Here is a 15,002-nt window from a genome sequence, read left to right on the forward strand (position 1 = left end):
GTTGGGAGCAAATTGTAACCAACCGTCCGAAACAAAAGCAAGTGGTGACCTGCGCATGCGCTGTACAACATGCACTATCATCTCTGTTATAGTTACTCAACTCATTTACTCTGTGAAGGTCTTTGTCATTTTGTCATTATCTGTTGTCACTCTTCCTATTCCGCATTGTCTCCAGGTAAAGATAACATCAGCCAACTTAATTTTCAGTTCAGTTCAGGCTACTCAGGTTTCACCCGGGATGAACAGTGTGTTCCCGTTAATTTTGGTGTGGTCTCAAGAAGATAACGGTGGAAATCTCGACCTCTGCGTTTGAAGCTCTGCGGTAGAGCGACTTTTGCACATTTGATTGCGCAAGAAAGGTGCGTCAGTGCTATCCTTTTTTAATTACCGCCGCGCGGTTCAGCAACTGTCGGTTTCCTTCGGCTGGACCAGAGATATAGGTTTAACTGTCTCAGTGAGGTGATCTGCTTATTATTTAGTCTATATAATATGGCATTTGTGTGAGCAAGGCCATCAATCTGTAAAGAGAAATCAGAACAATACATAACTGACAATATGCCAGGGCCACAGATTATGGCAATCAAATATGAGATAAAATAAGACAAAAGTCTAAACTCTCACAGTGAAAGAAAGCTTTACTACTCTCTGGACATACAATGTATGTGTGTTTTTGTGGTTTCAACAAAATGAAATGACTGGAAAGTTGTCCACCTCAGTTCCACTGCGCCCTCGCTCCTCACAGCCCATCTGACCACACCTGAGTCTCAGGCTCTCCCTACCGCAGCTCTGGCTGTGTCCTAAACGCACGCACACACACGCACACACACCTGCTCTGCAGCCATCTCCAATATGAGGACAGAAACTCGAGGGGCCTAAGGGAGGGGGGATGGGGGAGTTCACACCTAACCACACACACACACACAGCAAAATACTCCAAAACCAAACCAGTACACTGTGCGCATGTATTTCATGAGGAGGGACACTGTAGGGTTCCAATGAAACAATTATATCAGAAACTCCAGAGAAATGGGCCACTAGTATCAGTTAGTTACCAGACATATTATTTTCAGTTAGCTTTCATGCCTAGTATTATCAGTTAGTTACCATGCCTGCTAGTATCAGTTAGTTACCATGCCTAGTATTATCAGTTAGTTACCATGCCTACTAGTATCAGTTAGTTACCATGCCTACTAGTATCAGTTAATTACCATGCCTAGTATTATCAAATCAAATTGTATTATCAGTTAGTTACCATGCCTACTAGTATCAGTTAGTTACCATGCCTAGTATTATCAGTTAGTTACCATGCCTACTAGTATCAGTTAGTTACCATGCCTAGTATTATCAGTTAGTTACCATGCCTAGTATTATCAGTTAGTTACCATGCCTAGTATTATCAGTTAGTTACCATGCCTAGTATTATCAATTAGTTACCATGCCTACTACTATCAGTTAGTTACCATGCCTACTAGTATCAGTTAGTTACCATTCCTAGTATTATCAGTTAGTTACCATGCCTACTAGTATCAGTTAGTTACCATGCCTACTAGTATCAGTTAGTTACCATGCCTAGTATTATCAGTTAGTTACCATGCCTACTAGTATCAGTTAGTTACCATGCCTAGTATTATCAGTTAGTTACCATGCCTACTAGTATCAGTTAGTTACCATGCCTAGTATTATCAGTTAGTTACCATGCCTAGTATTATCAGTTAGTTACCATGCCTAGTATTATCAATTAGTTACCATGCCTACTACTATCAGTTAGTTACCATGCCTACTAGTATCAGTTAGTTACCATTCCTAGTATTATCAGTTAGTTACCATGCCTACTACTATCAGTTAGTTACCATGGCTAGTATCATCAATTAGTTACCATGCCTACTACTATCAGTTCATTACAATGCTTACTAGTATCCGTTAGTTACTATGCCTAGTATTATCAGTTAGTTACCATGCCTACTAGTATCAGTTAGTTACCATGCCTAGTATTATCAGTTAGTTACCATGCCTAGTATTATCAGTTAGTTACCATGCCTAGTATTATCAGTTAGTTACCATGCCTAGTATTATCAATTAGTTACCATGCCTACTACTATCAGTTCATTACAATGCTTACTAGTATCCGTTAGTTACTATGCCTAGTATTATCAGTTAGTTACCATGCCTAGTATTATCAATTAGTTACCATGCCTACTACTATCAGTTCATTACAATGCTTACTAGTATCCGTTAGTTACTATGCCTAGTATTATCAGTTAGTTACCATGCCTACTAGTATCAGTTAGTTACCATGCCTAGTATTATCAGTTAGTTACAATGCCTAGTATTATCAGTTAGTTACAATGCCTAGTATTATCATTTAGTTACCATGCCTACTAGTATCAGTTAGTTACCATGCCTGCTATTATGAGTTCGTTACCATGCCAACTATGTGTTATGAGTGCATATGATACCTGAAGAGTCTAATAAAGTAGCATTTTGTTAAGGATATGTGGTCTGCTGGGTTTATGCTGACAGAATCCTCTGAACTCTGTGATGTGGACAACGTGTCAGTTTTTACGGTAATGCTGCCTGTCATTCATTTCTTACTGGAAGGGGATCATTCACAAAGAGGGAGGGGTCAGAGACAAGACAGACTGACAAATAAAGAAAAAGAGAGAGGGAGACAGACAGCGACAGAGAGAGAGACAGAGAGGATGGAAAGAAGAGGGGAAAGAAGGAAGAAGGGGTGAGAGGGAGACAGACAGCGACAGAGAGAGAGACAGAGGATGGAAAGAAGAGGGGAAAGAAGGAAGAAGGGGTGAGAGGGAGACAGACAGCGACAGAGACAGAGAGGATGGAAAGAAGAGGGGAAAGAAGGAAGAAGGGGTGAGAGGGAGACAGACAGCGACAGAGAGGATGGAAAGAAGAGGGGAAAGAAGGAAGAAGGGGTGAGGGAGACAGACAGCGACAGAGAGAGAGAGGATGGAAAGAAGAGGGGAAAGAAGGAAGAAGGGGTGAGAGGGAGACAGACAGCGACAGAGAGAGAGAGGATGGAAAGAAGAGGGGAAAGAAGGAAGAAGGGGTGAGAGGGAGACAGACAGCGACAGAGAGAGAGAGGATGGAAAGAAGAGGGGAAAGAAGGAAGAAGGGGTGAGAGGGAGACAGACAGCGACAGAGAGAGAGAGGATGGAAAGAAGAGGGGAAAGAAGGAAGAAGGGGTGAGGGAGATGTAGATTCGTAGAGAGAGGTCGACAGATGAAGAGAAAAGGGTCTGTATGACATCAGTCTGTCTGAAGGTTGTTTATAACACATGGACCAGTGAGAATGGAAAAGTTATCCCACATTGAGCCAGATACCATTGAAAAACAGTCTACAGTACCCAAGAGGTAAAGCTTTATTCAAGAGGTCATAATGGTCACAAAATAACATATGGGCAATGATTAAAATCTCAAACTGTAAAAGGCCCAATAAATTATAAATAATTGTACAAATAAAATACAAAAAATAAACTATCTATGAAATATATCGGAGTGGCTGTGGATCCAACTTTTCTAGACCCCTCATTCCGACGGCTAAAAGCTTCTTTACACACAGTCTCTGTTCTACTAGAGAACAAGCTACTCTGGTGAATGGTGCTCGTTTGATGAAGTTAGATCAAAGCTGAATCAATGTCTGCCAGATCACACACAATGATGGTATTCTACATAACAGAACCCAATATAATAGTGTAGTATAAAATTACTGCAAGACAAAACACCACCTAATTTCTTATGAGATTTTAGGATGATTGTGCAAATGGGCACATTTTTCTCTCATGTGGCCAAAACTCAACAGCACGTGCCACTAGGCAAAATATGTGCTATGATTGAAACTAGACACAGGTATGCAGATGCTGCATGGACGTTTCACATGAAGATTATCAGTCACAATCGACTGAGAAATGTGAAGGGAGGTGCATAAAGTAGAGAATTCTGCACATGCAGAAGTGTCGGGACCTTTAGCTGTCGGGAAGAAGGGTTCAGAAAGCTGTATCTACAGCCTCGACCTAAATATAATATACCAGAGGTTATGTCCTTCACTCTGACTGGAGCTGGTTGTACAGGAGTGTGTAACAGTGGAGAAAGAGAGGTACAATATCCACAACCGGTTGTGTCTATAAAATACAGTATCTGTAGGCTATGTCAGTGGAGCGCAAGGCATCAGGTGTCTCAGACAAACTGCTAGAGTTAAGAAGATTACTGGATCTGACAGTCATAACCACACACACACAAACACTCAAACATACACACTCCCATGCTCAGGTACTGATATACACCCAAACATTTGTGTGCAGACAAACACACCCCCTAGGAAGTCAGTGCTGTTTCTGATATTGTGTGTTTGTAGCGTCTGGTTGGTCGATGAGCTGGCCTATCCATCATCCTCCTAATAGGTGTCCCATTGTGATTGACAGAAACAGCCCTGAGAGAAGGAGAAGGAGAGAGAGCGAGGGAGATGGAGAGTGAGAGAGGGAGAAGGAGAGTGAGAGAGAGAGAGAAGGATGAGGGAAAAGAGAGAAACATACTAAGACTGAGAGAACACTTCAGACTGACTGAAAGTCCAATGACACACGTCTAAAACACAACCAACACGTGAGGGTGGGTGACAGTACCTGTGGCCTCTGTGTGTAGTTTGGAGCTGTACGTGTTGGTCACTTGACAGGGAAAAAAGGTTTTCCGTCCCTCCTTCTTATCCAATGAGCAGGTGAGCAGCACTGTACTACCCAATGGGATGGGGCTTTGGGGAGTAGAGGCGGGATACAGTATTTGTCATAACCAGGAAATGTGGTCAGGAAAAATCTAGAACCTCACTTAGAACCCTACAATAATGACCACAATACCATGAAAACATGTTTTTAGAGCTTAATAAGCTGTGAGTGAGTGATGGAGAGAGTGAGGGAGAAGGTGTGTGTACCTGCGGTAGTTGATGTTGAGGTTGGCAGTCATGACAGGCCCAGAGAGGTAGGTGGCGTGGGTCCCCGTTACAGTGTCAATCATGGTAGATATTGCCCCCCCATGGACGTGCCTGGAATCACACACATCATTTATAAACATTACACTTCTGACTAACTATGGTGTTTAAATGCTAGCAGTTAATTGTGTCATTTTTACAGAGATACACACACAAGGACAAACATTGTCACAGTATACGCATGCCATCGGCAAACACACAAACAGCTCACCCTGGGGGTCCCTCCAGTAGGTGGCCAGCCTGGAACACACACACACACTTCTGCTCCTGCTTGTTGACAAACACGACGTACTCGAAAGCTGCACGCTGCTCCCTGATGTTCCGCGTGAAGACGAGCCTTCGACTGAATGATCTTACTCAAATACACCCCACCTTGGAAGGAGAGACACACATATAGACAACATCTTACTCAGATACACCAGACTTTGGAAGGAGAGACACACAGAGTTACACACACATCTTACTCAGACACTATGCCCAGGACTTGAGAGACAGGGTTATACAAACACGTTACATTTTAGTCATTTATCTTGTCCAGAGCGACTTACAGTAGCGAGTGCATGCATTTTCGTACACACACACACAATCCTCAAACACACAAGCTTCAATGCCATACAACACTCCTTCCGTGGCCTCCAACTGCTCTTAAACGCTAGTAAAACCAAATGCATGCTTTTCAACCGATCGCTGCCTGCACCCGCATGCCCGACTAGCATCACCACCCTGGATGGTTCCGACCTAGAATATGTGGACATCTATAAGTACCTAGGTGTCTGGCTAGACTGCAAACTCTCCTTCCAGACTCATATCAAACATCTCCAATCGAAAATCAAATCAAGAGTCGGCTTTCTATTCCGCAACAAAGCCTCCTTCACTCACGCCGCCAAGCTTACCCTAGTAAAACTGACTATCCTACCGATCCTCGACTTCGGCGATGTCATCTACAAAATGGCTTCCAACACTCTACTCAGCAAACTGGATGCAGTCTATCACAGTGCCATCCGTTTTGTCACTAAAGCACCTTATACCACCCACCACTGCGACTTGTATGCTCTAGTCGGCTGGCCCTCGCTACATATTCGTCGCCAGACCCACTGGCTCCAGGTCATCTACAAGTCCATGCTAGGTAAAGCTCCGCCTTATCTCAGCTCACTGGTCACGATGGCAACACCCATCCGTAGCACGCGCTCCAGCAGGTGTATCTCACTGATCATCCCTAAAGCAAACACCTCATTTGGCCGCCTTTCGTTCCAGTACTCTGCTGCCTGTGACTGGAACGAATTGCAAAAATCGCTGAAGTTGGAGACTTTTATCTCCCTCACCAACTTCAAACATCAGCTATCTGAGCAGCTAACCGATCGCTGCAGCTGTACATAGTCTATTGGTAATAGCCCACCCATTTTCACCTACCTCATCCCCATACTGTTTTTATTTATTTACTTTTCTGCTCTTTTGCACACCAATATCTATACCTGTACATGACCATCTGATCATTTATCACTCCAGTGTTAATCTGCAAAATTGTTATTATTCGCCTACCTCCTCATGCCTTTTGCACACATTGTATATAGACTCCCCCTTTGTTTTCTACTGTGTTATTGACTTGTAAATTGTTTACTCCATGTGTAACTCTGTGTTGTCTGCTCACACTGCTATGCTTTATCTTGGCCAGGTCGCAGTTGCAAATGAGAACTTGTTCTCAACTAGCCTACCTGGTTAAATAAAGGTGTTCTCAACTAGCCTACCTGGTTAAATAAAGGTGTTCTCAACTAGCCTACCTGGTTAAATAAAGGTGAAATAAAAAAATCCATATGTGAAAGAAACCCTTCCATACTGTACCTGTGGTGTACTTGAGGGAGCGGTTATAGCTGGGCAGTCTTCTCCAGACCCCTCACTTCTTCTCTCCGTCATCTGTCTCTACCTCACACTGGCTGTTATAGTGCTCATACAGACGCCTCATGTCGGAGCCCCAGGACGAGTTGGGCAGGCTGAAGTCCCGTGGCTGGAAAGAGAAAGACCAGGGCAGCACCTAGTGGACAAACCCTACTATTACACCCTCATCCATACTTTATTACAGTATAATCTGACCGAGTACAGGGGGTCCCACTGTATGACAACAGAACAGTATGACACGGTAGAAACATCCAGAACGAAAAACATTACAGCACAGTTCACAATGCACATTGTGTGAAAAAAATACTGTTTCTATCGGCAGTAACGTTCGGGAAAAGGGAACCATGACAAATGTTTAGGTAAGATGAATCATGACTCACATGTTCTCACTCACATTGCCCTTGACAGTAGGCTACACTAATGTTAGGGCTGTTTGTAGCTAGCTAAATATGTGTGACTGTGTGTGTTTCTGGACCTACCGCCATGGTTCGGACACTGTTGATAGAGGACCAGGGAAGCTGGACCCCCTTTGACTCATTTGTTGTCTGATGTTGGTGTTGAAATTTCCCTTTGAGAATTCACGTCCCATTATTTGGCACAGTCCCCTGGACATCTGCTGCACTCCTGTTCGTATCATTATGACAATGTCGGGGTAAGATTGCCAAGCCCTATTCTGATGTAACTACAAGTTACTGTAACGTTACGGTTACTATAGCTAGCCCTTCAGCTTTACTGACTAGTGGCTGTTGTATGATAGCAATACACATTCAGAATCAAACCTAACATAGAACTATAACTTCCTACTGTAACAAACTAACAACAGGAGGATAAATACGGAGCTTTTGTCAATTTTGTATCGCCTCTGGTTTGGCTGGTAGAAGGACTTTCATGTGTATTTCATCGCCCCATGTTACCACTTCCTGCACAAGGAAAGACAACCGGCAACACGCGTTATGCTGGTCATGTGATTTGTATCGTTCACTGTAATTAGCAGCGAAGGACGGATATTTCCGGCTACATAGGTTAGTTACCATGCCAACTTAGACAGACTCTACTCTGTCTATTGAGACGCGGACATTTTTTAACCATTTATTCGTTTATTGTGCAGTCTTTGTTTAAGGAAGATACGTGTGACTATTTATTTCAAATAAACTGCCAACAGGATGTTTGGTTGTGAGGAACGACGTTCCAAAAACAAACTTGTGCAGAGGGCGAGAGACAGAATCAAGGTAAGCATGTCACTACTAAGCAACACACAGACAAAAAAGTGGTCAGATACCTATAGCTAAGTGGCTGGAAATGTGTTATAGTCTGCATTTTCACTCTTTTAAAGAAAGATGGCGAGATGACAAACCGCATTGCAGAGCTGGACAGGTGTGTAAACTATTTCGTTCTGTACTGTTGGGCTAATTGTAACTGCAACGTTTGATACGTTTTCCCTGAAATACCTTGAAGTTACAGTCCTTTCACTTCTCAATGTAGTGAAAGGACCCCCCCTCCTCTTCTCTTTCTGTCTCTCAGTATCTGTGGTGTGATGCAAAAGGCTGAGTTTGAGGGCTCCACCCAGGCTGGTTCCATGAAGACCCTGAAGCTGAGAGAGCTGACCCAGCAGAGAGAGACTGAGCTGGGAAAGACTGCTCTGACGATGGTGAGGGAGTGGAGGGGTGCTGAAACAGGGCCCTGTCTCCTCAGCAACACTAAAAAAGTATTTCCGGGTCACGGAATTTCTGAATGTTCAGAATAAATGTCTGCACGTAATAGCAGAAAAGTGTCAATAGCCTAAATGCCCCCAATGCAAATCACTGTGTATGGAAGACATATGGGCTTGTAGAGCAAATACTGTTCTAGGTGCCGCAGTAGAAGTGTTGTAGGGAATACTCAGTAGGGTCTGTCGAATGTATTTATGGTGTAATTTCATAAGGCTGTGAATGACACAGATCAAGATAGCTTAGGATTCAACACAATAGTACCTGGGCCTGAACCCCGCCCTGTGCAACTGGGTCCTGGACTTCCTGACGGGCTGCCCCCAGGTGGTGAAGGTACTGTAGGAAAAAACACCTCCACTTCGCTGATACTCAACACTGGGGCCCCACAAGGATGCGTGCCCCCTCCTGTACTCCCTGTTCACTGGCCATGCACGCCTCCAACTCAATCATCAAGTTTGCAGACGACACAACAGTAGTAGGCCTGATTACCAACAATGAAGAGACAGCCTACAGGTGAGGGTTGTGGGAGTGTGGTGCCAGGAATATAACCTCTCACCCAACGTCAACAAAACAAAGGAGCTGATCAGGGACTTCAGGAAACAGCAGATGGAGCACCCCCCTATCCACATCGATGTGACCGCAGTGAAGAAGGTGGAAAGCTTCAAGTTCCTCGCGTACACATCACTGACAAACGGAAATGGTCCACCTACACAGACAGTGTGGTGAAGAAGGCGCAACAGCACCACTTCAACCTCAGGAAGCTGAAGACATTTGGCTTGGTACCTAAAATCCTCACAAACTTTTACAGATGCACAATTGAGAGCATCCTGTCGGGCTGTATCACTGCCTGGTATGGCAACTGCACCACCCGCAACCGCAGGGCTCTCCAGAGAGTGGTGCGGTCTGCCCAACGCATCACTGGGGACCAACTACCTGCCCTCCAGGACATCTACAGCACCCAATATCACAGGAAGGGCAAAAAGATAATCAAGGACAACAACCACCCGAGCCACTGCCTGTTCACCCCGCTATCATCCAGAAGGCGAGGTCAGTACAGGTGCATCAAAGCTGGGACTGAGAGACTGAAAAACAGCTTCTATCTCAATGTCATCAAACTGTTAAATACTGTTAAATAGCCATCACAAGCACATTAGAGGCCACTTTAATAATGGAACACTAGTCACTTTAATAATGTTTACATATTTTGCATTACTCATCTTATATGTATATACTGTATTCTACTGTATCTTAGTCTATGCCGCTCTGACATTGCTCGCCCAAATATTTATATATTCTTAATTCCTTTCCTTTAGATTGTGTGTATTGTTGTGAAATTGTTAGATATTACTGTTAGATATTACTGCACTGTTAATGCTAGAAACACAAGCATTACGCTACACCCACAATAACATCTGCTAAACACGTGTATGTGACAAATAACATTTAATTTGATTTAATTTTCACTGTTGTCAAACAGCTTAAATTGGGGTGCCTAGACACTATAAGGTACAAATATAGCACTGTACAGGAAGGAAAACTCTGTATTATTCAGAGCCCAATGAAATGACACCATATATACAGTGGGGCAAAAAATTATTTAGTCGGCCACCAATTGTGCAAGTTCTCCCACTTAAAAAGATGAGAGGCCTGTAATTTTCATCATAGGTACACTTCAACTCTGACAGACAAAATTAGAAAAAAATTCCAGAAAATCACATTGCAGGATTTTTAATGAATTTATTTGCAAATGATGGTGGAAAAGTTTTGTTATTGACCAAATACTTATTTATCTCAATACTTTGTTATATACCCTTTGTTGGCAATGACAGAGGTAAAATGTTTTCTGTAAGTCTTCACAAGGTTTTCACACACTGTTGCTGGTATTTGGACCCATTCCTCCATGCAGACCTCCTCTAGAGCAGTGATGTTTTGGGGCTGTTGCTGGGCAACACAGACTTTCAACTCCCTCCAAAGATTTTCTATGGGGTTGAGATCTGGAGACTGGCTAGGCCACTCCAGGACCTTGAAATACTTCTTACGAAGCCACTCCTTCGTTGCCCGGGCGGTGTGTTTGGGATCATTGTCATTCTGAAAGACCCAGCCACGTTTCATCTTCAATTCCCTTGCTGATGGAAGGAGGTTTTCACTCAAAATCTCACGATACATGGCCCCATTCATTCTTTCCTTTACATGGATCAGTCGTCCTGGTCCCTTTGCAGAAAAACAGCCCCAAAGCATGATGTTCCCACCCCCATGCTTCACAGTAGGTATGGTGTTCTTTGGATGCAACTCAGCATTCTTTGTCCTCCAAACACGACGAGTTGAGTTTTTACCAAAAAGTTATATTTTGGTTTCATCTGACCATATGACATTCTCCCAATCTTCTTCTGGATCATCCAAATGCTCTCTACAAACTTCAGACGGGCCTGGACATGTACTGGCTTAAGCAGGGGGACACGTCTGGCACTGAATGATTTGAGTCCCTGGCGGCGTAGTGTGTTACTGATGGTAGGCTTTGTTACTTTGGTCCCAGCTCTCTGCAGGTCATTCACTAGGTCCCCCCGTGTGGTTCTGGGATTTTTGCTCACCGTTCTTGTGATCATTTTGACCCCACGGGGTGAGATCTTGCGTGGAGCCCCAGATCGAGGGAGATTATCAGTGGTCTTGTATGTCTTCCATTTCCTAATAATTGCTCCCACAGTTGATTTCTTCAAACCAAGCTGCTTACCTATTGCAGATTCAGTCTTCCCAGCCTGGTGCAGGTCTACAATTTTGTTTCTGGTGTCCTTTGACAGCTCTTTGGTCTTGGCCATAGTAGAGTTTGGAGTGTGACTGTTTGAGGTTGTGGACAGGTGTCTTTTATACTGATAACAAATTCAAGCAGGTGCCATTAATACAGGTAACGAGTGGAGGACAGAGGAGCCTCTTAAAGAAGAAGTTACAGGTCTGTGAGAGCCAGAAATCTTGCTTGTTTGTAGGTGACCAAATACGGATTTTCCACCATAATTTGCAAATAAATTCATTAAAAATCCTACAATGTGATTTTCTGGATTTTTTTTCTCATTTTGTCTGTCATAGTTGAAGTGTACCTATGATGAAAATTACAGGCCTCTCTCATATTTTTAAGTGGGAGAACTTGCACAATTGGTGGCTGACTAAATACTTTTTTGCCCCACTGTACATTCTACAGACCATACTGACCATTCCCTACAATGCTTCTACTGCGACACCTAGAATAGTTTTTGCTCTATAAGCCAACATGTATTCTTTATACAGTGATTTGCATCGTGGCCAATGGAATGGGTGGAGTAAAAGGCCAGCAACACTAAATGACACCATTACATTCTACAGACCCTGAGCACTCCCCACCCCATTTTTACATCTGCACAAATAATCGTATTGTGTCCAGGCACCCCATTTTAAGATGTTTGACCACAGTAACAGTACAGCAACTCTTCCTATGACCTAGCTTTTTGTTCTAACTCATCTGATTTGTGTTCTAGGAACTCTAGTGAGTAGACTGGGCCCTGGTTTTATGGACACACAATCAATCGCTTTTCCTGTGTGCAATTTGTCAACAAAAAGACATGTTTTTTTTTTAAACATTACATTTCAAATTGCATCCTTAAACAATAGCACCAGTAAATAAACAAGAATCATACAGTCAATATATATATATATATTATGTTTAATGTATATATTTTTTACCAGTAGGCTATTATTAAGCGCCAACCATTTTCTCAATATGCTCCACCTTATAATATTCTTTATCTTACTGTACATTGACTCTGTAATGGTACCCCCTGTATATAGCCGCGCAATTGTTATTTTAATGCTGCTCTTTAATTAGTTGTAACTTTATTTATTTTTTAATTTATTAAATCATTTAACTTTTTATATATATATATTTTTTATTTTTATTTTATTTTATTAATTATTATAATTTTTTAAAACTGCATTGTTGGTTTGGGCTTGTAAGTAAGCATTTACTGTAAGGTCTACTACACCTGTTGTATTCGGGGCATGTTTGATTTGATTTATATAAAGTACTAATTCTCTATAGTTTAGATTTTTACCCCATGTAGTTATTATATTTCTCCTAATTTTAACATTATGCACAAAGCTGCAAAAAAATATTATATTTTGTGGCAGACACAGCGTTTTACCGCAGACTTTTATTTTGAAGGCATAATCAGGAAACCTGAAGTAAAATTAATGTGGATAGGATCCAGCTAGTTTTCTTGCCATGAAGCTAATCCCTGTCTCCATACCGTTTTAGAGACCTTGTTCTCTTAGGGGACGTTATTAAATAACCTATTATCAGCCCTTTCATGAAGGTTCGTAGCATCATATCTCTAACCTATTCCTCTGACTGAGGAAAATGAATGGGCTTATTCTCGTTAATTTGTGTCGCAGTGTCCTTCACACACGTACACTGTCAGAGCAATCACACATTTGTAACACCAGGCAGGGGTAAACGTAGGCTACACATTGTCAGGTTTTCCATATAGGACACACCAACTTATGAATTGCTTGCATTGTCCATATTTGTACCAGAACTTCAACTGCGGCTTCCCCTGTATGTACAGTACATGCTCTCCATGATGTCTGCTTTCTGTGTGTGTGCAGGTCCGTAGAGCAGCACTGCAGGCCCTCCTGGAGCATGAGAGACAGCAGTATGTCATAGAGCTCAACAGACTGGGCAAGACCATCTACAAACAGAGAGTCTAGACTCTAGTCTCTACTAGACCCATAACAACACCAAAGACCATCTGAAGTTTATGCTGAAAGCCATCTAGCAGCTAGGATGTGTGAACAAATATAGAATACTTTGAAGTATTAACTCACAACCATCTACAGGCATCTTATTTTCAATCAGACCTTTTTTTATTTATGTAAATACAACGACGTAAAACTGTAATCCTAAAGATAAAACACATATTAATGTGTGTTTTATCTTTAGGATTACAGTTTTACATCGTATTTCCATAAATAAAAAAAGGTCTGATCTGTACAGAAGCAGAGTGGATAAACTGATTCTGTAAATGTACACTTTTAAGCAATTTACATTCCAGTAAACGAATTACTGGGCCTCATGTCACCTTAACAAAACAGGAATTTGTGTGACAGTCAGGGAGGTAGCACTGTACATAAACAAAACACATACAGTGGGGAAAAAAAGTATTTAGTCAGCCACCAATTGTGCATGTTCTCCCACTTAAAAAGATGAGAGGCCTGTAATTTTCATCATAGGTACACTTCAACTATGACAGACAAAATGAGAAAAAAAATCCAGAAAATCACATTGTAGGATTTTTAATGAATTTATTTGCAAATTATGGTGGAAAATCCGTATTTGGTCACCTACAAACAAGCAAGATTTCTGGCTCTCACAGACCTGTAACTTCTTCTTTAAGAGGCTCCTCTGTCCTCCACTCGTTACCTGTATTAATGGCACCTGTTTGAATTTGTTATCAGTATAAAAGACACCTGTCCACAACCTCAAACAGTCACACTCCAAACTCCACTATGGCCAAGACCAAAGAGCTGTCAAAGGACACCAGAAACAAAATTGTAGACCTTCACCAGGCTGGGAAGACTGCATCTGCAATAGGTAAGCAGCTTGGTTTGAAGAAATCAACTGTGGGAGCAATTATTAGGAAATGGAAGACATACAACACCACTGATAATCTCCCTCGATCTGGGGCTCCACGCAAGATCTCACCCCGTGGGGTCAAAATGATCACAAGAACGGTGAGCAAAAATCCCAGAACCACACGAGGGGACCTAGTGAATGACCTGCAGAGAGATGGAACCAAAGTAACAAAGCCTACCTTCAGTAACACACTACGCCGCCAGGGACTCAAATCCTGCAGTGCCAGACGTGTCCCCCTGCTTAAGCCAGTACATGTCCAGGCCCGTCTGAAGTTTGTAGAGAGCATTTGGATGATCCAGAAGAAGATTGGGAGAATGTCATATGGTCAGATGAAACCAAAATATAACTTTTTGGTAAAAACTCAACTCGTCATGTTTGGAGGACAAAGAATGCTGAGTTGCATCCAAAGAACACCATACCTACTGTGAAGCATGGGGGTGGAAACATCATGCTTTGGGGCTGTATTTCTGCAAAGGGACCAGGACGACTGATCCGTGTAAAGGAAAGAATGGATGGTGCCATCTATCGTGAGATTTTGAGTGAAAACTTCCTTCCATCAGCAAGGGCATTGAAGATGAAACGTGGCTGGGTCTTTCAGCATGACAATGATCCCAAACACACCGCCCGGGCAACGAAGGAGTGGCTTCGTAAGAAGCATTTCAAGGTCCTGGAGTGGCCTAGCCAGTCTCCAGATCTCAACCCCATAGAAAATCTTTGGAGGGAGTTGAAAGTCCGTGTTGCCCAGCAACAGC

General features: G+C 42.6%; 1 protein-coding gene and 1 pseudogene across 1 annotated transcript; one reads left to right on the forward strand and one right to left on the reverse strand.

Annotated features, from left to right (window-relative positions):
* Window positions 1–3,398: 3,398 nt before the first annotated feature.
* On the reverse strand, window positions 3,399–7,816 carry LOC109880892 (acyl-coenzyme A thioesterase THEM4-like; annotated as a pseudogene).
* A 58-nt stretch (window positions 7,817–7,874) lies between these two features.
* On the forward strand, window positions 7,875–13,885 carry LOC116352927 (uncharacterized). The gene is made up of 4 exons (XM_031787479.1): window positions 7,875–8,117; window positions 8,222–8,262; window positions 8,410–8,536; window positions 13,224–13,885. The coding sequence occupies exons 1-4, from the start codon at window positions 8,052–8,054 to the stop codon at window positions 13,323–13,325; spliced, it is 336 nt and encodes a 111-aa protein (XP_031643339.1). The 5' UTR covers window positions 7,875–8,051; the 3' UTR covers window positions 13,326–13,885.
* Window positions 13,886–15,002: the final 1,117 nt, after the last annotated feature.

This window comes from Oncorhynchus kisutch, linkage group LG13 (genome assembly GCF_002021735.2).
Source record: "Oncorhynchus kisutch isolate 150728-3 linkage group LG13, Okis_V2, whole genome shotgun sequence".
NCBI classification, from domain to species: domain Eukaryota; kingdom Metazoa; phylum Chordata; class Actinopteri; order Salmoniformes; family Salmonidae; genus Oncorhynchus; species Oncorhynchus kisutch.

What these genes read in the sequence shown, in the direction of transcription:
- LOC116352927 (XM_031787479.1), top strand. Translation starts at nt 8,052, where the DNA reads ATGTTTGGTTGTGAGGAACGACGTTCCAAAAACAAACTTGTGCAGAGG. An exon ending in GGGCGAGAGACAGAATCAAG is followed by an intron (nt 8,118 to 8,221) that starts GTAAGCATGTCA and finishes ACTCTTTTAAAG; the next exon opens with AAAGATGGCGAGATGACAAA. An exon ending in CGCATTGCAGAGCTGGACAG is followed by an intron (nt 8,263 to 8,409) that starts GTGTGTAAACTA and finishes TCTGTCTCTCAG; the next exon opens with TATCTGTGGTGTGATGCAAA.